This window comes from Onychomys torridus, chromosome 5 (assembly GCF_903995425.1).
Source record: "Onychomys torridus chromosome 5, mOncTor1.1, whole genome shotgun sequence".
Taxonomy (NCBI): Eukaryota; Metazoa; Chordata; class Mammalia; order Rodentia; family Cricetidae; genus Onychomys; species Onychomys torridus.
The window spans coordinates 50,320,378-50,341,306 of record NC_050447.1 but is presented as its reverse complement, the minus strand read 5'-3'; the positions used below and the strand labels follow the sequence as shown (position 1 = coordinate 50,341,306).

The following is a 20,929-nucleotide window of genomic DNA, read 5'->3' as shown; positions in this document are numbered from 1 at the left end:
CTTCATCACTATAGCGTGAGGGGCAGAGGTTCATATGTGGGAGTGGAATATGCCCTAGGGAAACCTTGGGGGTAATCCCTGGACAGGAAGTCAAGAGTCTAAGGGAAGAGGTATGGCCAGACCCATGGCAAACTCAGGGGCATCCCAGGGCCCTACTTTCATGTAGACTACAGCCCTCCAGGGAGCAGGGACCCAACACCCAGAGGAGGTATGTGAAATGTCAGTTGGCTGTCTGGCTATGGCAACTACACCATAGGGCAGAGGACACAGAGCAGGTGCTGGCAAACCTAGGGAGAGGAGAATGGGACATAAACTTGAGGGTACACATGGATTGTTGGCATCTGTGGAAGCATGCCAGGACTGAGTGAGTTCTAAGCACAGGTGTATATCAACTGAACACAGGCCCAGGGGTGAACTGTAGGGGTAGCTATCTGTGCTTTACCCCGGAAGTACCACCTCCAATAGGCAGCAGGTAACTGCTAGGTACCTGCACCCCCTGGGGCATGGCCAAGATGGGGACCCCTTAAGACCTGGGATGAGTATGCCTCGTTCTCTCTTGGCTACCTTGTGGTCTCAGATGCTGGTGCTGCGGATCAAGGCAGAGTTCTCCAGAGAACCGTGTTGGACCGCACCCCACCCCTCCTGGATTCTGCAACCAACTCCTTTATGCTTGTTGTGAATTAATCCCGAATAAATTTCTTTGATTATCAAATAGACTCTGTGGAATTTCCCCATTAGCTGGCACCCCATGTTGGGCGCCATGGCTGCTGGTTCCTGTTCCTGGCCATAAACTGTGGGAAACTGCAGGATCCAGTACCCCACTGCAGAGGTCATAGGAAGCTCACACTTCTGCTCAAGAGGCTCCTACCAGGCCATGGTAACACCCTCTTATAGCACAAGGTGGGAACAGTGGATGGCAGGAGGGACCTCCGGGTAACAGGGTATAGCCTGACCTGCAGCTCAGCCTGGGTGAGGGTCACAGGGTCCCTTCACTGAGTTCTCAGAAGGGATCTCAATCCTATTTTACAGGCATGGAAACTGAGGCAGGCCTGGATGATATGGTGAGCCTGTGGTTCAGGGCCTTGTCCGAAGCTGTGTATGAGATGGGGCTGAAGGGGGAGGCTGAGGTGACCTTCTGTCATTCAAACATCTATTACCCACCAGCCCATCTCCCTGACGTTCCCCATCACCTTTAAACAATTTCAGGTACACACTGTATTTAAGCTGCTAGAGAGCCGTGAGTGTAGACTTGGAGGCATTAGCCTTCTACCAGGCTTTGAATGGAGACCAGAATGTAGATTCACACTGGCTAGCTTTTGTGAAAAGAGGGCCCAAGACAGAGGCTGCCTGACTTCTCAGAACCCTTTGCTAGCCAAATCCTGGGCTCTGGTTGTCCTGATGGTGTATGGCCAACTCTTACTGAAAAGGTGTAGCTTTTATGTACCCCTGTGGTAAGTAGGGCAGGACCTGTGAATGACTCTCAGGAACATTTATTTTTGTGCAAACCCAGGCCTGTTAGCAGGTCACCTTAGAGGGCTGGGTGAGAGGCAAACCATGCTCCAGGTCTCCAGAGGTATTTCCAACCTCCACAGTGGGCCAGTTACGACTTATGGAGTTGGAAAACAGGCCTGTTTGCTTTCTCAGGGGGCCAAGTAATGAAAGAGGCCAAGGCAATGGCTAGACAGAGTTTAGATGGGCTCTGCCAGGCATGGTCTACAGCCAGTCAGCAACACACTACAGGTGGTACCCCCAGTGCCAACTCAGTAGTCATAGGGACCCACCCAGGTGGTGACGGGAGGGGCCCTTTGGGACTTGGCACCCTTCCTCTCTTACTCAGCAAGTACAAGGTTTCATTCTCCCTAGTGGTCTGCAATTGGACACACATGGTGGCAGGGCTGCGGGTGAGCTAGAAGCAGAGGAGGGGCTCTGCATCAGGTGGTTGAGCCTCTGGAGTGGGCTAGGTCCTGGAGGAAACGGTGGGGTGCCCGTTGCGGGTCTGCACAGGCTGGGGTATGGAACGAAGCCCACTGGATCTAAGACAACAGGCTGGCCCATCAGCAAGCTTGTCACACCCAACATCTTTATTAAATGCCAAGGGTCCAGGCGGTGCAGCCCCGCAGGCTTACTTCACGTGCTCAGCGGCATGAGAAGAGCAGTAATACTTCTTGTGTGCGATGAAGGTGGACAGGCTGCTGAACCTGATGTTGCACAGGCGGCAGTAACGGTGGCCACCACCACCACCTGACGAAGGAGCAGACGCTGGTGGGCCCTTGGAGGGCGTCCGCACGCCTGGATCTGCGGGGTCAGAAGGCGTGTTCTCAGGAACTGGGGATGGGGAGCGTGGCGCGCGGCCGTCGGGGCTGTCACGCAGAGCACGTTCGGCGGGCGTGCGAGGCTCTGCGCCTGGGCTGGCCGCCGGCTTGGCTACCTGCAGGCCATGCGCCAGGCGCAAGTGCTCCACCAGGTCGCCGCGCACGCGCCCGTTGGGCGGGCAGTAGGGGCAGAGGGCAGCGGTGCGCAAAGGCGCAGCGGGGCACGAGTATTTCTTGTGAGCCAGGTAAGCTTCCAGGCTGTGGAAGCTTACACGACATGCAGTACACTCATGGTAGTCGGCCAGTGCGGGCAAAGCGGCAGGTGCATCTGGAGTCTGGCGTCGGGGCCGCTTGCTCAGGTCTATGGGGCCGTCGGGTACCGGGCTTGGAGAGGGCGTGGGGGTGGGGCCGGCGCTTGCGCTCGCGGGTCTCGGAGAGGAGGGCAGCTCCGCCGTGGGGGCGGGGACAACAGGCACAGGGGCGGGGCCTACAGCAGGAGGCGGAGCACCGGCTCCAGGCAGCTCATACAGTTTGCGTCGCCGGCGCGTACGCACGGGCGGGGCTGTTAGCGCCGGAGCCGCGGGTCCCGGAGCCGGCGTGGGTGCGGGTGGCCGGCGCGGTGGCGGGTCGTGGCGTGAAGCGCAGTAGTAGCGCTTGTGCACAGTGTAGGTCTCGTGGCGGCTAAACCGGATGTTGCAGGCCTCGCACAGTGTGCGGCTGGGATCGTCCTCTGCGTCGTCCACCGAGCTGCCCGGGCTCTGGCTGCCCTCGCTGCCTCGGCCAGCGACCTCGGCCTCTGGAGTGGTCGCGCCACCCGCCTCTTCCTCTCGCGGCCCGGGCCCCGGCGACGAGCGCTGCTGGTCTGCCTCTGCAGCTGTGCCTGGGGTCGCGCGGGCCGGCCCCGGGGCCGTCTTGGGTCTGCGCACAGCGGGCGTGTCCTCGGGCGCGCGGCGGCCAGAGCAATAGAGGCGCTTGTGCACGTAGAAGTTGTTGATGTTGTTGAAGGTGATCTCGCACTCAAAGCACGTGGCGCCCTTAGTCCCCGGGAAGAGGCCGGCGGGCGTTCCCCCTGCTCCGGAGCTCCCCGCACCCTGTTGCAGCCGGCTGTGCACCAACTCGGACATCTTGGCCAGGATCTCTGAGGCCTGTGGCGCTGCAGGGCCAGTAGTCGCGTCCGGACCGAACACGTATTGTGGCAGGAAAAGCGTCCCCGCCATTGCTAGCTCTCCAGGCCCTGGGCTGGAGCCTGGCGTGGGGCTGGACAGTTCTGCTTTCACCCTGACTGGAGCGGGGCTGTGCGGTGAAGGTGTCCGAGATGGAGCCTGGGGACCTGGCTCTCCCGGACCAGAAGCACGGGCCGCTTCAGGCTCCTCTGCAGCTTCCACCTTGATGGTTCTGGGAGCTGCGGGGGACTCACTGCTGCCCCCATTTTGAGGGGGCACTCTGGTCTCTCCATTGGTGACTTCGGCCAAGGCCTTATTGTCCAGTCCTGAGGATGGGGTGGGTGCCTTGTCAGCGGGAGCCAGGGGGCCGTGCATCAGCGAGTGCTGCTGGAAGCCTGCCAGGCTGTCTACAAGAACACAGGACTGCATGTCAGGCCTGGGACAGGCCCTACATAGGATGGGGTAGGCAGAAGGGATTTAGGACAAAGGCTGACAGAGACCATGTGTTGCCTATGGATAAGCCCCCTCTTTCCACTTATCAGAGGGTCAGTGAGGCCCCAGTATGTCTGCTTACCTGGAGGAAGTTTGGCTGCTGGGTGTCCAGCCCCTGGAGAGTAGATCTCACCCTTGGAGCCTGGCTGGCACACCATATGGTTTGTCACCAGGTGGCTGTAGAGGATGTCCCTTGTGGTGGATATGAAGCCACAGTTGTGACAGACACCTGCAGGCCATGCTGTTGTGGTCAGGGTCCTGGAGCTGAGGTGCGGCCCCAGAGACCCCCAACCCGACCCCTTCCAGCCCACCTACCGCTGAGTGTGTCCGTGTGCACCTTGAGGTGGCGTTCACAGTTGGCCTTGGTGGTGAAGGCTGACAGGCAGATGAGGCACACGAAGGGGCGCTCTCCTGGAACATGGAGAGGAGAGGCTGCCTTGGATGCCAGTGACAAGGAAGGGACACGGGACCCAGGCCCTTTTTAGTTTCTTATCAGCCAGCCACATGCCTCCCAGGGTCCAGGCCTATACCTAGCCCTGTATTACGTGTGCAGGTAGACACAGGTAAGCCTTGTGCTAGGCTGTGGAGAGGGACAGAAGAGCTGTATGGGCACGGGGTAGCAGAGTAAACTTTCCTAAGCACCTGTCTGGTGTGTAGTGCCTGGTTATGCCGAGAGCAGTGAGGCCAGGAGCAGGCATGCGGTGCTTACCGCTGTGGCTCCGCATGTGGATCTCCAGTGAGCTAGCGCTGGGGCAGCTCTTTCGGCACTGGGGGAAGGGGCAGACGCGCTCATTGGGGTAGGTCTCCTTGGGCTTTTCCTCAGTCGCTGAGGCAGGGGAGCCTGCACGCTGGCGGCTGGCACAGTAGTAGAGTAGGTGGGCTTGCAGGTTCCGCTCGCTTCGGTACCAGATCCCGCAGTCTTTGCAGGGGAAGACATCTTCTGGTGGGGGTGAAAGTGGATGGGGTACAGACTGATGCGGGTACCTGAGAGTAGGGACTGGCCTGTGTGAAGCCTGATTTTGATGACTCCAAGCTGGCGTGCTGGCTTTTGGTAACCCAGCTCCCCTTTCAACGTGTCCCTGATGGCTCGGGTCTTACCAGGAATGGGATCTCTGAGTAATTCCCCCAGGTCACCCTTGCCCCACAACAGTGACCTATTCATGAGTCCTCTCTTCTCACTGTAGGACTCAGGCTCGGGGAATTCTCTTGTCCCTTCTTGTCCCTGAACCGGGGACTCAGCTTCTACTTGCCTTAGGGCAAACACACCCCCCCCCCCCCCCCCCCCCCGCTTTCCACTGCTTGTTTCTCATGGGACATGTACCCAGATCCTCCGGGGGTTGAGCCCTCTCCACCTCAGCAGGCCATGTGCAAACTTGTAGGACCCAGGTCACCCTGCATTAGCTGGTTACTGTCCCTTTTCAGTTCATTGTCTTACTGGGGGCATAATTCACACCTCCTGCATGTGAATACCCAGTACCTCTGAGTTATGCCCCAGCCTTGATCTTTAACTTGAGTGCCAACCGAAGTCTGACCCAGGGTGTACCATACTTACTGTTGATGACTGCAGTGGCGAGGATGGACGCCATGCCAGCCTGCTGGGGCAGCAGCTGGATGTCTGTGTGCACTGGAGCTGGGCCTCCGGGTTCTACTGGTTCCTGCACAGGATGTCTGGGAGTACCATGGGGCTCAGTCACAAGGGACACGTGTAGTAGTCCACCCGAAGGCACCACCTTGGTGACCCTGCACCAGAGGGCATCATCTGTAGGGTACAGGCATTGATGATGCTGGGTTCACAATGGAAGTCCTTCCCTTTATCCCTCACATTGGGGCTCACTGTACTGCCAGGGATAGGTGAGGCCAGGCAAATGGCAGGAAGTGGCTGTGTTGAGGTTCACAGTTGTGGCTGGCTGGATTTGAGGGGTGCTATCTTGTGTCTGGGCAAGGATTGGGGGCTATACCATTTCCAGGAAAAGGGGTATGGAACTGGCAGCAATAACTGAGGGGATCTTAGGTGGCCACTTGGCTGGGGTGGAGGGGTTTTCTGATGCAGGGGACCCTAGAACGAATCCTGTTGGGAATTGGCCAGCTGCTGTTCCCAGAGTGACCTCTAGAGGGCAGCCTCAATCAACAAAACCCAGGAGTGCCAGGCCAGCATGCCTTCTGGTCTGGAACCCTGGGGCTGTGTTTCCCTTTGAGCTGTGAGTAGGGTCACTGTTGGCCTCAGTCCCAAGCCAGGGGCCACTCCCATCAGAAAGTGGGACAAGAACGGAGTCAGTCTGTTCTAAGGCAGCAGTTGGAGCTGAGCTGCAGTGTAGAGCCTGGGTCAGTCCCATTGTGGGAGCGATGGTGATATAGGAAAAAATCACTCATCAAAGACCATAGGATTTCTGGGGTCATTATGAACCTGTCTGCTTGGCTTGGATTTTCCAAAGCACAGGCCCTACCCAGATCATGTCACCTTTATCATCATCAGCCCTATAAGCCCTTGTCTTTTGTGGACAGCACACTTAGGCAGGACTGATATAGAAATCTATGGGCTTAGTGGGGCAAGCACATGGCTTGCTGCTTGCCAGCATCCACTCTGGTGTTGGGGCATGTTTCTTCCTAGTGCAGGTTGCCTTCTGGCAGCTCTCTCTGGGGCCTTAGACCACCCTTTGATGGGATGGGGAACATGGTCTGAAGATAGGGAAACTGAAGTGTGCGTGCGCGTGTCACACACTCACACACACACAACACACACACACACACACACACACAGAGGATGAGGTGTTGGCACAGGTCCCACGTACTTGAACTCAAACTCTTAATACCTTTGGACCTTAGGAGGGCGCTCTGTTTCCCCTGAGGGCTTACTCAGGAGTTGACTTCAAGGACAAAGCTTCCAGAATATTTTAGCTGAGGGGAGAGCTCCCTTTGCAACCTCCACTTTTAGAAGGCTGGAGAGACAGGGAGGGGGGTCAAGTAGGATGAAATCATTTGACCACAGACAGCCTTTTCCAGTTTTCTAGACGGAGCAACAACCTGGAAAGCCAGGACTTACCCAAGGTCCCACAGCTAGTAAGGGGTGGGTCTGGGTCTGAACACAGTTGGTCGAACAGAACCCAGGCTGGGCCTCAGGTTGCTGCCCTTCTGTGGCCCCCAGAATCCCTCTGCATTCAGTCTCTACCTCAACCCAGGTGGAGAAGCCACGATCTCAGTGGCCATAGAGGGGCCAGTGCAGCCCATCTAGCCCTTCTGTCAATAGAGATGATTTGTAGGACTGCAGCTACCAACACTGTCCATCATCCTCTCAGATGGGGTTCTGGGTGCTCTCTTAAGCAGTCTATCATTCTCACCCAGATAGGCTAGTGCCCCTTTAAGAGCAGGGTCAGACAGAGCCTGCCTTCTGAAAGACCTTAGAGGGGAGTGAAGCAGGCACGTGAGACACAGACCCTTCCTGTAGATCTCTGAGTTGGCTTCAGCTTCCGTCAGGGCTTGGGGTAGCATCCTTAGCCAGCAGGCCTCATCCACCAGCAGGGTCACAGCCGGGCCCTAGGGAAGACCAGGTACAGGAGAGGATCAGACTACAAAGGAGTGCCTATTGGGACTTCGCTGTGCAGTGGAGGTCAGTGGCTGGCAGTTCATATGGCTGGGACATGTGTAGTCCAAACACTATGGTATTTGGAGGCACGGCAGGGTGCTGCTCTTTCCAAGGTATTGGTCTCTCTTGGAAACAAAGGTCCAGAGAGATCAAGCAGTGTGTCCAAGGGCACACAGCTAGTGAGTCTAGAGCCTGCAGACCTGTGTTGCCTCCCTGCCACAGTGAAGGCCTGCAGGGAGCTACATGATACCAATTCCTCTTGAGGGAGGGAGAGGAGGGAGGCGGGACAACACCAACTGACCCTTGGGTCCTCCTACAGTATAGCTTTCCTCTCTAGTGCAGGGTGGAACTTTTACCCCTGTCCATTCATTGGCAACACTGTCACTTCCCTGTGGTGGGTCGTCCCAGCCCAAGACCAGCTGTGTTGGTGAGGCTGGACAAAGGGTAGGGGGTAGCTGTGGCTCTATGCCCTTTTTACCATCGTATAGGCAAGGGCACTGAGGCTGGGTAAAGGGTTGGGGGTAGAAGTTCCAGCCTAGGCCTGTGCCACACACTTCCTCTGCAGCTCGGTCTAGACCTGGAAGGGAAGAGCTCTGGGCTCAGCCCCCAGGGCCACCAAAGCTGCTTGTTTCCTGCCCCCTACACCCTGGCTCTCAGCCCAGCAGCAAAGGAAGTATACGTGGCCATGTCTCAGTGCAGTCCAGGCTGGAAGGCTGGGCTGGGATTTAGTCTCACGTGGAGGATGAGACACAGCCCGTGGCAAGCAAGCAGGGGCAGCAGAAACCCTGTCCTGTTTGTCCTTGGAGGGTGAGTGAACCTCAGTCCCTGGACCCAGCCATTTGAGCACTATGTGTAGAAGTACAGAGCATGCCCATGCACTATTACGTCAGCCACTCGCTGTTTTATTCAAATAAAGATGCCTTTTAACCAGAAACCTGTACCTCAAGAACTTTTAACTGAAGACCCAGAGCTCATTCTGTGGGTCTTAAGAACCCCTGTGGTGTTCATGGCAATTGGCTCATTGGGTAGGAAAGATAAACAACTGGCTGCTGATTGTGTGGGGCACCACCCTGCCAAGGCTGTGCTTGGCTTTCATGGGTTTCCTTGTATGTGGTGCCCATATTGACTCCAGGGCCAAACATCAGGGGCTAACTCAGGCTTGACCTTTCCCCTATGACCCCTGTGGACCAACTCTTCAGAGACCCCATTCACATGGCATATACAGAACCAGCAAGATAAGGCCTCCTAGCTGGGAACTCCCAGTGACCAGGTACCATGAAGTCAGCACAGCCCAGCCAGGTGGCTTCCACGTCACCTGCTTGCTGCCACGTGGCTTGTCATGGAGCAGAGAGTGGAGATAAGCTGGCTCTGAAGGGGAACCCTAGAGTCCCGGCAGGTAATACCTACACCTCTGGCCTCAGTTTCCTATATACCGGCAGAGTGAGGCCACATGACACAGTTGCTGGGAAGACTCCTTGTCCTACCACCAGCTCTCAGGGGGTCCCAGACATGTCATTCTCCTCTCTATAGCCCTTTCCTCCCTGGACATTGATGCGTGTAGGTAGGCAGAAGCCTATGGAGCTGCACACACTGGCCACAGCTGCCTTACGCTTTGCTTGAAGGATGACGTGAATAGAAGTTATCTCTGGGCCTAGGTATGAGCCTTAAAGGGTCCTGGACCAGGCTGGCAATTGCCAGATGTCCATTGAGGGGGTGCATTCCACCCAAGAGCCTGTTTCAGATCTACTGGTGTCAGGGGGATGGCTCATTCTTAATGGGTACCTTACTGACTCCCAGGGATGAAGGGGATAGGTATGCCTTCAGAGTCACAGATGAGTAGCCTGGAGCAAACCCAAGGGATAATGCAGCACATGGGGTGTGGCACTCACACTGGGGACCTGTGACTCTCATAGCCTAGCTATTCCAGGCCTGAGCAGAGGGCTGTCAGTGAGGTGGCTGGGTTTGGCCCTCCCTGCCTCAGCCTTCCACGTCTCTAATGAATATTAATGAGCGGAGGAGGGTGAGAAAATTAATCTGCCTGATCCTCTGATGGGTGCTGTGGTAACGATATGAAATCTAATTATTCGTCCCAATATTTCTAAACCCTCAAACTGAGACTGACAGCCTCGCGGTCGGTTTAACGCTTATCGCTCTCTGGAGCAGCATGTTCACGGCATGATAAAAACACGCGCGCGCCACTTTGCTGACGCTGCACAAGCCGCTCTTTCTGTGGAGGTCCTGGTGTAGGGAGCACCATACTGCTTCCCTCTTACCCACCCCCTGCCCCGCAGCATTGCTGCATGGGGTTCAACTTCGGGGAGCAGAGCTAGGAGGGAGCTAGGGGAGGCTATTCATAATCACATCAATCCTCCAGGGAAACAGGTCATGAGAGCCTGGCTGCCCCAAAACGGATGTCCTGGGCCTCCATCCATGGTTCTTCTCTGCTTCCAGGGGGCCTGTCATCCACTGTGTCAGGACTGTTTGCGGTCTGGGGCAGGGATTTACATTCCCTCTTCTTTCTGTCCGGATCTCTTAGGTCCTGGAGGATGGAGCACAGCTCAGTCCCACCTGACATCCCTGGATAGCTCCCTGTTTGGCTCAGAACCTCCATGTAAGCTGGAGCCACGCTTTGATCCCCTCTGGCAGTGGCTGGGGTAGTAGGACAGGTTAAGGTCCCTGTGTGTGGCTTGCTTCCTTTCTTTCCTTTACTTTCTTTTCTTGTTTCTGAGCAGTTCTGAAATAAAAGCTCCTCTCTAGTGTTGAAGGCATCAGCCAAAGCCCCACAGGGTCTTGCCCTACCCATGGGTGGTGAGGAACAGGCCTGAATGGGGTCTCTTTTATTTTTCAGAGGGGAGAGCTATGAGACAGGTTCTCCTGTAATCCAGGCTGGCCTTGAACTTGCTACACTGTCAAAGATGTCTGTGGGGCTGGAGAGATGGCTCAGAGGTTAAGAGCACTGACTGCTCTTCCAGAGGTCCTGAGTTCAATTCCCAGCAACCACTTGGTGACTCACAACCATCTGTAATGTGATCTGGCGCCCTCTTCTGTATACATAATAAATAAATCTTAAAAAAAAAAAAAAAAGATGTCTGTGAACTATCAACCTCTTAGTTTCTACCTCTTGATTCCTGGGATGACAGGTGTGTACCACCATGCCTGGTTTATGTAATACTGGGGATTGAACCCATGGCTTTTGTGCATATTAGGCAAGTGCTGTGCCAGTCAAGCTGTCTCTTCAGGACGGGGCTTGTGTTCAATCCTCACAGATGGCTCTTTGGCTAAGACCATCAGAGAGGCACGATGAGGCCATCTCTCTCACTGGTCTCAGTGCCTCACCCAGGCTCCACCCCATCTGTACAGGTGTGTCCAGGCTCAGAGCAGGGCCCTGGCATTCATCCCTCTTGTCCCTCAAGTCACCATTTGTCTCTTCCTCCTGGCTCTAACTCACCCCCGGCCCTAGCCCAAGATGATGTCAGCCGCTTTAAATTCTCCTGTGTATCTAAGCCTTCCCCTGTTCCCCCAACAAAGAGGTTAATGTCTTGACTCTGTGGGCTGATAACCATCAGAAGCCATATCTGTGCACTATCCGCTACGACAACTTTATCTGAGACTGTTCCCAAACCTTGCTGTCCAACTTATAAAGCCATTTATAGGGAAGGTAGGCCCCCTCAGCTGGGCAGCTTGGCCCAGAAATGGCATCCTACACTGCGGCCTGGACTCCAGGTTTCCATGGGCTGGAAAACCAGGGCTGAGGCCTGTGGCCATAGGGTGACTCTAATTATAACCCCTCTCCTAATCCATCGACCTGTGTTAAGAATAAACTGATTCACTCATCTTGCATATTGATGGCAGCCCAGGGCTCCTTTCTTTCCCCCAAATGTCCATTGCCCACTTCACAGGTACAGGGCTGAGGCCCACTGAGATGGCTATGCACACAAAAAGGTCTGAGAAGCTCTGCCCCATCCTAGTGGCCTTTCAGTCACACATTCACACATTCATTCATTCATTCCTCAGATAGTTCCTGAAGGCCAGCTGTGTGCCAGGTGCTAGGGACAAAATAAACAGAAAGGAGGAAGGACCAGGGCCTGTTAAGGGCCAAGGACAGTAGGAGACAAGGGACTAGCAAGAGTCAGGCCTGGGCTTGCTGCTAACTGGGCCATCACAGGCAGAGGAATGCAGATCCAGGAGAGCGACATCACCGGCCGGGAAGGTCACAGGGGTACAAATCATGCCATCCTTGCCAACCCCTCTCTCTGGAATACCCTGCTGCTCACCTCCTGGTCCCCAGCCTTTTATCTTAGGTGGCTTTGGGACCCACGGATGAGCTAGTTGCAGGTGGGCCCAAGGCTAGAGCTGCCCTGGCTCAGGAGCAGGTGGGAGAGCCTGAGGCAAGCCTGGTGCCTGGGGATTTCCTAAGCTCCTACCACACAGCACACAGGGAAACCAAAGCATGGAGAAGAAGGGTGCCTAGGCCCCCACAAGGCCAGCAGCAAGACTAGACTAGAAGTCCCCTCCACTTCCGCCTGGTGACCCAGCCAAATGACACTCCCGACTATCCCAGTCTCTGTGGAGTGGGCGGAATGGTGGCTTCACAGATGTCAGCAGAATCGTGAGAGTGATCTCACATAGAGAAAGGGTCTTTACAAGTCTGAGTTCAGAATCTCCAAATGAAAATGTGGAAGTATCTGGAGCGGGGTAGTCCTAGGCTCAATAACAAGTCACCTAAAAAGAGAAGAGGCAAAGGGAGACAGGAGCCACATGAAGTCAGTAGCAGACAGAGTGGTGGCCAAGGGTCCCGGGGCCACCAGACACCTGAGGCAGACTCTGCCTCAGAGACCCACAGGACCGGCTCGACCCCTGAGGATAGTGACCTCTGTCTTCAACCATGACAGAGTGTAACTGAGACACCAGGTTGTAGCACTCAGGGGGCATCTGTGGGAGGATCTGGCTGCTGTCAGAATACGGCAGACAGCATTTCCAGCGGAGGTTCCTGAGGCTGGCCTACCCTCTTCTAAGCACTAGATGGTAAGACGGGGGTTGAAATGCCTTAGTAGGTTAGCAAAGCAGGACTCAAACATAGGACTTCTCTGTCTGGGTAGGGCAGTGGTGGGCACAGCTGGGCTGCGTGGAAAGGGGGCCTTTCCTGGTAACCCCTTCCCTTCCAGTTACACAGAGATGTGGCTGAAAACTAAGCTTGCCCCAGCACTTCCTAAAATCCCTAGCTAGGGTGGGGCCTGAGGTGAGTCTGGACTTTGCCACGCTAGCCTTGGTTTCCTAGCTCAGTCCTCAGGTGAGAGAGCCCCAGGCCATTAGGGCTTGACCTAAAGGACATCCCACACTTCAGCGAACACTTGCCCAAAGCCATGTGGAGGCTGCCCAGATGGTCCCACTTCAGTGTCTCTAGCATCTTTTCCTGCTTAGCAGTCATGGGCCCTCCCCTGGCTTCACTGATGTTATGGTGGGCTCCCAGCCAAGGTAAGTAAGCCGAGGGAACAATGAACAGGCAGAACCAGCATGGCCAGGCGGGGGTGAATGGCTATGACTTACCATTCATCTATCCATCCACCTATGTACCCATTTCCTATCTGCTCATTCACTCTTCCGCCCATCCATTCACCTACCAACCTATCTACCCACTTACCAACCATCAACTCACTTGTCTATCCATCCATTCACCCCTTACCCTCTCTCTCTTCATCTTTCCACCCATACATATACCCATTTATGGATACATGTCTACATATCCACTTATCCATTGACCCACCCATCTATAGTCCATCTACTCACCTATCTACCCATCTAAACAACCATTTATGCATCCATATCCACCCATCCACCCACCCACTTACCACCCATCTACTCATGCATCCATCTTTATCTGTTCACCATCCATCCACCATCTACTCTCAGTTACCCATCCACTTACCCACCCATTCACTTACCCAACTTCATGTGCTCACCCACTCATCCATCCATCCACCTATCATCCATCAGTCCACCCATCCACTTAGTATCCTCATCTCATTTCCTCTCTCCTCATTAATCCATTCTGAGCATTTTGTGTGTGTGTGTGGGGCGGGGGTAGGTGCATCTTGGAGCTGGGACCTCAAGAAGCCTTTTCAATTGTCTTTTTTTTTTTTTTTTTTTTTTTTTTTTAAACAGGCAATGGAAACCATAGCAAGCCATAGATTCAAGACTACCAACTCTCCACTCAGGGCTGTGTGACTCAGTTTCCTTTCTGGATACTAACCCTGGATATCTGGTGTGGGTGAGTGTTGGGGGAAAGTTCTCTTTCAACATGTCCCCATGGTGAGCAGTCCCCAGCCTAAGAGAAGCCCGGGAAAGGGGCCCCATATCTGCCTGTGCTCCCTCCTCCTTCTCTTAGGGGAGAGGAGGAACTGCCTGGTGGCTGATAGGGCCATGGGGCAGGAGGCGACTTCTTCCTTAGGCTGCAGGGAGAACTGGGACCCATCAGCCGAACTTGATAAGGGCCCGCTGAATGTTAGCAAAAATATTTAGACAATAAACGAAGTATCGCAAAGGCGCCCATATCTTTCAGAAATCAATCATCTGTGCCGTGTGTCTGGACGCTTGGCGCCAAGGCGGAGATAGTGCCTTGCTGGGGAGATAAGGGTTAATCAAGGATTTAATTCTGTGAGATAGAGGGGAGTGAGGGAGGTGCTTCCTCCCTCTACCAGGAGCCTCAGAGGCATTGTGACTGCAATCCATCGGCCAGCATCTCACACCTGGGTGGGGAGTCTACCTTCCTGCCACCTTCCCAGGCTGAGCTATGCCAGGAGACAAACTGGGATCAAAGGGTGGCAGAGACAGAGGCTCTTGTGAGGAAGGGTGGCTTGAGATGGCCCAAGAACTTGAACACAGCTGGGCTGGGTTCTAGCTCTCCCTCAGCTCTCTGGATCCTGGTGATTTAGGTAAGAGCCTCAGTGCTTAGCTTTGTCATCTATAAAATGGGAACATCTGGGGCTAAGGAGATGGGTCAGTGGGTGAAGAGGCTTGCTTCTAAGTCTGGCAATATGAGTTCACTCCCCAAGACCCCAAAGGTAGAAAGAACAAATCAACTCCTGTAAGTTGTCCTCTGACCTCCACATGTATGTGTTGGCATGTGTGGATGGACAGATGGATGGACAGAGGCAGAAGAAGGGGAGAATAAATTTTAAAAATTGGGGACAATGGCCTGCCTCCTAGGGTTTGGGGAGGCTGCCATGTAGAATGTGCCTGGGACATACTTATTTATCTTAGCTTAGGCTGACCACCCGAAGGAACACAGAGGAGACTTGAATCAGGGCCACCAGGACTTGGGTGTCAGTTCCTGGGCAGAGCTGCCTTTGCTCCTATTGCCAGATGAGAGTTTTCCTGGCTAGAGTGTGGAGACAGGGGCTACCAGGTTCCTGCTTGCACACTGACTCCTCTTTCTGCCTAACCAGTGTTAGTGGTCTCCAAGTCACTTGCTGTCTACTGCACAGAGTGACATGCTCGCCCTGTAGAGTCACTTTGAATGCCCTGGCTTCCTTCCTACGGGACCTTAATCAGCTGTCCTGTGCATTGTGACATCCCTCCCTGGACCTTGGGCCAGTCTCCTTCCTCAGGCTGCACTCAGTGTGTACAGGGTCAAGTACCACTCTGGGCCTATCTTACGTACTCCACGCAGCCACCAGCAGGCAAGGGAATTGACTCCTACTTCAGAGCACAGCCTGACCTTATCTTCTCTGCAGGCCTAGGCCTAAAGGAAGTCTCTAGGTTCTGTGTGTCCTGCCTGCGGTCCCAAGGGCTGAGAAAACAGTGGCTCTGAGCAGGAAGGGATCTGCCTGGGACATAGCAAACAGAAGACTCCAGGTGGACCCGCTCAGTCCAGGGCCAGCTCCTGCTCTCCCTGGACAGCCTGGGACAAGTGTACCTATCCTGCTGGCTGAAAAGCTATGTGGCCAGGCCACAAGCCTCTGTAGGTGGCTTATTTGAACTCGGTGAACTTTTTCCAACATGAGAAAGGCTGTCCCAACACAGAGATTCTGAGTCACCACATATGGCTTGTGCAGAAGGGGCTGTGAGTGATGGTCCGTGCTAGGGATCTGTTTGCTGCTCTCTACCTGCCTATGGACACTGTGTCAGCAGTTTGTGCTTCTGTGATGTTTCTGAGGATGAGTCTGGGTATGCACGGGTGGGCAGCATCCTGGCCTCCAGATGCTGGGGAAGTGCAGCCCACAGTCTCAGCCTCACCTGCAAAGGGCACTAAGAAGGCAGTTCTCAGCCCAAGGAACCCAGTAGCATGTGGCACTGGTCAGCCAGTGAATATCTCTGGATCAAGCCACACACAAATGCCACATCAGGAGACAGAAGGCGTACACCACAGTGCTCTAGCATAAAGACAACGCATCCTAGGCTTGACAGGGCTAGCCTAGGAGTTGTTGGGCTTCCCAGGCCTTTGCCATCATGCCTTTGGACATTGCACAAGGCCCTCCAATTCCTGCTCATCAGCTGCCTATGCAGCTGCCCCATGTTTGTACGCAGGTCTCTGTGTCATCTTCCATCTGAAACCATTTCAAAAGGAACCCACACATCCCAGCAGGAGGAAGCCAGGCCGACTTGCCATAAACAGAAGCGGCCTCAGAAGCAAGTCCAAGACAAACGGCAGTGTAGCTGTGCGGCGGGAAGAGGGCTGCCCTAGGAAATCTCTGCCCAGGCAGGGCTGCTGGAGTGAGCAAGCTGAGCCGGTGCCGGAAAGCCACGCCCACCCCAGTACCTGTTCCTGTGTCGGAAGGACTTCTTACCTTCCTGCAGCTTCCCCTTCACTCAAGCTGCTGCCCACCCCTGGCCACCTTGCCCTCCCAACCTGATGGGCACCCTGTTCCTTGCCACTCATTCCCTTTGGACCCCCTTCCTTTCCTCTGCTGGGCTCCCGTCCTCTACGAAGTAGCCACCTGGGACCCAAAGCACAGTATAACTCCCGTCAGAGGCCTCCCAGGAAGTCCCTCCCCCTTCAGGGGCCTCCCAGGAAGTCCCTCCCCCTTCAGGGGCCTCCCAGGAAACCCCTCCCCTTTTACTCTTGCCTCTTTGGGTTCTACCAAAGTTCCCCATGGGTAAAGGCAGGAAGGAGGTTTGGTTGGTCAGTCAGGGTTCAGCTCCTTACCGGTTCTTCCCGCTCAGGGGATAAGGCTCTGGTCTGGATGCTCCCGTGGAATGGGCCCCAGGACAGGCCCTCAGTGAGGCTCAGTCGGGCCCGTACACACCTCTGCCCGTCCCGCAGTGCCAGCTCCAGCTCCTCTGAAGAAAAACATGGTGGGTGAGGTGGCTGCTTGGTGGCCCCCTCCCCCCAGCTCACTTGTGGCCCATAGCCCCCACTCCTGGCCTGGTCCTAGGGCCAGGCCTTTGCACTTTTTGAGGACATGTTGGATTGCAGAAACACCACAGAGAGGTGGACAGGCCACACCATGGCTTTGGTCACTGTCTGCAGAACCTTGTGTGCTAGGCCAAATGGTGGCCCTTCACAAGATATCACCTATAACTGTGACTGTCCCTTGCATGTGAAAAAAGGTCTGCAGGTGTGACTAATGACCATGGGATAAGATCACCCTGGATTAGCAGGTGGTTCTAAATAAAAGACAGTGTCTTTTAAGAAAGGCAGATGCAGAATGCAGGGCCAGAGGGTATGCCGCATGAGGCTTCTAGAACTTCTCATGGATCGTGGCCTGCAGGTTGGGACAGGAGACCCTGGGTTGTACTTATTGGTGTTGGCTGTGGGACACATGGACACGTGGCCAGCCATCTGCCCTACTTGAGCTTCTGTTTCTTTAAAGGAGGTGGGAGCATTGTCATTCCTCAGGCCATACACCCTCTGCCCTGTCCACCTGCTACCCAGGCTGCCAGCCTGTGGAGGCCTCACATGGCCTGGCCTGGTCCCCTGGCCTGAGTGCTGTGGCGGCCCCACTTCCTGGAGCCCCATCGGGCAGGCTGTGGCCTTAATGGGCTCGATCATCAGATAACTGGCCAGCTAATGGTGGAGATAAGGTGTAAATACGCCAGGAGGCCCCGTGGAGAGCTGTAACTGGGCCTTTGTCTTCCCCAGGGCTGATAAGATGGCAGTGGACCAGGGCTGGAGGCCAAGAAGGCCTGCACCCCTTTATCAGCCTGGGAGTGGGAGAGGGGCTGAGGGGCCAGAAGGCAGGCTCTACCCTTCATAAAAGCAACCAGTCTTCTGTAGCTCACCCAGGACACTGTCCTGGTACAGGGCTGTCCCACTGGCTCCCCCTCCCTCACCTTCCCTTGCCCCACAGGGCATGGTTCGAAGCTGACACCAGGATGGTCAGTATCATCTTCAGGAACAGGGACAAGGGCTTGGCAGCTCTGTCTTGAGAGGGATGGAGAGACTAGTTCCTGTGAAGCTTATTTGCCATGTAGATGAGGAAACTGAGGCCCTGATAGGTCCACTGCTGGCAGCAGGTGTCAGTACCCAAACCTGGACTGACTATAGGGCTGTCTATCGGTTGTTGTGACCTGTCAGCTTCCCCTGGTTTGGGTGCTTATGTCTTTGGTCCCCACATAATGGCCCTCAGGACAGAGATAGAATTAGAGAGTTCTTTTGAGAGTCTGTGCTTTAAGCTTGGCTACCCAGCATCCCATCGAGGTGTCAGGAAGGGACAGAGAAAGCTCTATCCTGAGAAGGGTGTACCTGGATCTTGAGACAGACAGCTAAGTCATCTACCCTCACATGACTTCCATTCTGTGTTTAGAACATCCCTCAGAAGATGGGGCCTGGCCCCTGTCATGATCTCCCTGTTGCAGAGACACCTTCACCTGAGGCTGTGTCCTCACAAATTGGGGCACAAGGTAAGGAGGCAGTTGATGCAGGTCCCCCTGAGGGCGTGGCATGGCCAGTCCTACAGCCACACCCATCCATGCTGCTACCTGTGGGAGCCGGGCTCTGGGCTCCAGCTTGCCTCCATCCCCCATGGGGAAGGAGGCAGTCGGTACCACCCCCTCACTCACCCACCAGCAAACGGCCCCGCACCTTAATCAGAGTTCACGGCCATGGCTCAGCCTTCCAGATAAGAACATGGCTGGCATTTCCCACGGCAGCCACCCCATCCTCTGGGTATCATGCACTGCCAGAGAGGGCTGGTTGCTGATAAGGGCTGCGGTCCCTCTCCCAGGGGGACAGCACCATCATTCTGCACTCAGGGACTGGGGGAGGCCTTGCAGAGGTGAGATGTACAACAATCACTATGGTAACACACCTCTCTGGTCCAGGGTCCAGGTCAGCCAGTCTGCCTTTTGAGGCAGATGGGGAAGGGGAAGGCTGCTGATCTCAGCCTCAGCTTACCTCAGCACCATGTACAGGGCAACCTGTGCAATTGTGCACAGCAGCTCTGGTGATAGTCAACATTCAGTTACTTAGATAACCCAGTTCCTGCCCTAATCCCTTGTGGCCAAAAATTGAGCTAATGCCCAGCAGAGATGCTCTCCTAGCAGGTAAAACAATACCAGGGGCTTGGAAAAGCTGGTCATTTTCCAAGGACCCTGAGACTGAGAGTGCAGGTGAGGGGCTGGGAAGACAGTTTTCTAGAGAACCTGGACCTCAACAGTGGTGACAGGAAACCTGGGCTGGACATGCGCACTGTCAGAGCTCTGAGGGGTATCCCAGGACAGGGATTGGGGCCACAGCTTCTATCCTGGGAATTCTAGGAACAAGGTGCTGTCCAGATGCCCTTATGGGCACAGGCAGCTCCTATGGTGAGCTTTTATGGTGGGTTCCAGCCTGGTTTAGGCCTTGGCCACCTGTTCCCTCAGTGGAGAACGGAGAATGTGCCCTTTGTCCCTTAGAACCTGCAGTCCTAACATGAACCCTGGTGCCATCTTCTGTCCCTCAGCCAGACACGACTTACCAGATTCCTCCTGGCATTCCTGGGAGAGCGAGGCTCAAAGAGGGTGGTCAACAGCCAGTGGGACTGTGTAGCAGACAGGCTGAGTATGACCCAGTCTCACTACGCAACCCCAGTACCCTTTTGAAGGATGACATAGGAGGGAGCAGCTGGCTTCTTCCAGGACTGAAATATTCTGGCTCTGGTCTCAGTTTCCCTAATGCTCTCTGGTGGGCCCTTGACAGGGACCAGGCTATCTATCACTGCAGGTCCAGCACTGGGTCAAGGGCTAATTTATTCAGGTAAACAACTGTACACATTGCTTCTAGATCACGTGCTAGGACTTAATTGCATTCCCCAGAAGCATCTTCAAGGAACCTAATGCATATTTATCTGTTTGCAATGTTAGTCATGCACGGCCCTCAGGGCACTCGCCCCCCAGGAACAGAAGCCCAGGATCCACCTCCTCAGCTGGAGCCTGGCTGGGGGTAGGGGTTGATCTGGCTATTGTTGGGGTGCCCTGGGTGGCAGAACTGTGTTCAAACCAACAGGCCAAGTCCTGACACTGCCCTAGTGGCAGCTGTTTCTGTCCTGCTGGAGCCTCAGTTTACTATGTTGTAGAAGGGGTGCTCATATGCTCATAGGTCATCTGTAAGGCTAAAGGCTGTGTTTACTACAGTGCTGAAACAGGCCTCACAGGTCTGCCCTTGGCCTGGGAGCTCCTCAGCCCTGACTTGAGGCCCCTGGGTTGAAGCTCTGTCTTGAAACCTAAGTGGCTTCCCTCAACAGCATGCACAGCACTGCCCAGTACCGGCGTTGGTCTCCTCTTTATGTAGATGACGGAGACCCAGAGATCATTTGCAAATTCCCCAAGGTCACAGGCCCACGTGTGGCTACTCCTTTTTCTTTCTTTCTTTCTTTCTTTCTTTCTTTCTTTCTTTCTTTCTTTCTTTCTTTCTTTCTTTCTCTCTTCCTTTCTCTCCCTCCCTCCCTCCCTCCCTCCCTCCCTCCCTCCCTCCCTTCCTTCCTTCCTTCCTTTTTCAATGTTTTATTTATTGTGTGTGTGTGTGTCTGTGTGTAGGTATGCCATGTGTGTATCTAGGCTCACACAGGCCAGAAGAGGGTGTCAGATCCCCTTGGAGTTGGAGCCTCCTGACACGAGGGCTGAAAACCACACTTGGATCCCTAAAAGAGCAGCAAGTGCTCTCAACCACTGCACCCTCTCTTTGGCTCTCCAAGCATGGCCACTCTTTTTGTAGGGTTTCTCTGTGTAACAGTCCTGGCTGGCCTCGAACTCACAGAGACCCGCCTGCCTCTATCTCCCAAGTGTGGAGATTAAAGGCCACCACTGCCCGGCCCAAGTTTGGTCACCCTTAAACCCTGACCTCAGAGTGCCCTTTCGATAAGACGCGGGTCACCCCTGTTTTCCCATGTGGGTCATGGCCCCATCTGCTGGCATGCAATTCTAAAACAGGAGGTTGTGGTGTGTAAGAGTGTCAGCAAGAGACT

At 54.9% G+C, this 20,929-nt stretch overlaps 1 protein-coding gene across 3 annotated transcripts in view; it reads right to left on the bottom strand.

The window, feature by feature from the left end:
• Window positions 1-1,475: 1,475 nt before the first annotated feature.
• The window catches only part of Zfpm1 (zinc finger protein, FOG family member 1), a 59,922-nt gene continuing 40,468 nt past the window's right edge, over window positions 1,476-20,929 (bottom strand). The window contains exons 4-10 of one of the 3 annotated variants that reach the window (XM_036188955.1): window positions 16,693-16,826; window positions 7,399-7,498; window positions 5,520-5,726; window positions 4,677-4,907; window positions 4,283-4,378; window positions 4,050-4,196; window positions 1,476-3,882 (exon numbers count right to left, since the gene is read on the bottom strand). In XM_036188955.1, the coding sequence (XP_036044848.1) occupies window positions 2,123-3,882; window positions 4,050-4,196; window positions 4,283-4,378; window positions 4,677-4,907; window positions 5,520-5,726; window positions 7,399-7,498; window positions 16,693-16,826 (2,675 nt within the window). In that variant the 3' untranslated portion in view covers window positions 1,476-2,122. The remainder of the gene's footprint in view (window positions 3,883-4,049; window positions 4,197-4,282; window positions 4,379-4,676; window positions 4,908-5,519; window positions 5,727-7,398; window positions 7,499-16,692; window positions 16,827-20,929) is intronic. The other 2 variants (XM_036188957.1, XM_036188956.1) reach the window with 2 other exon arrangements.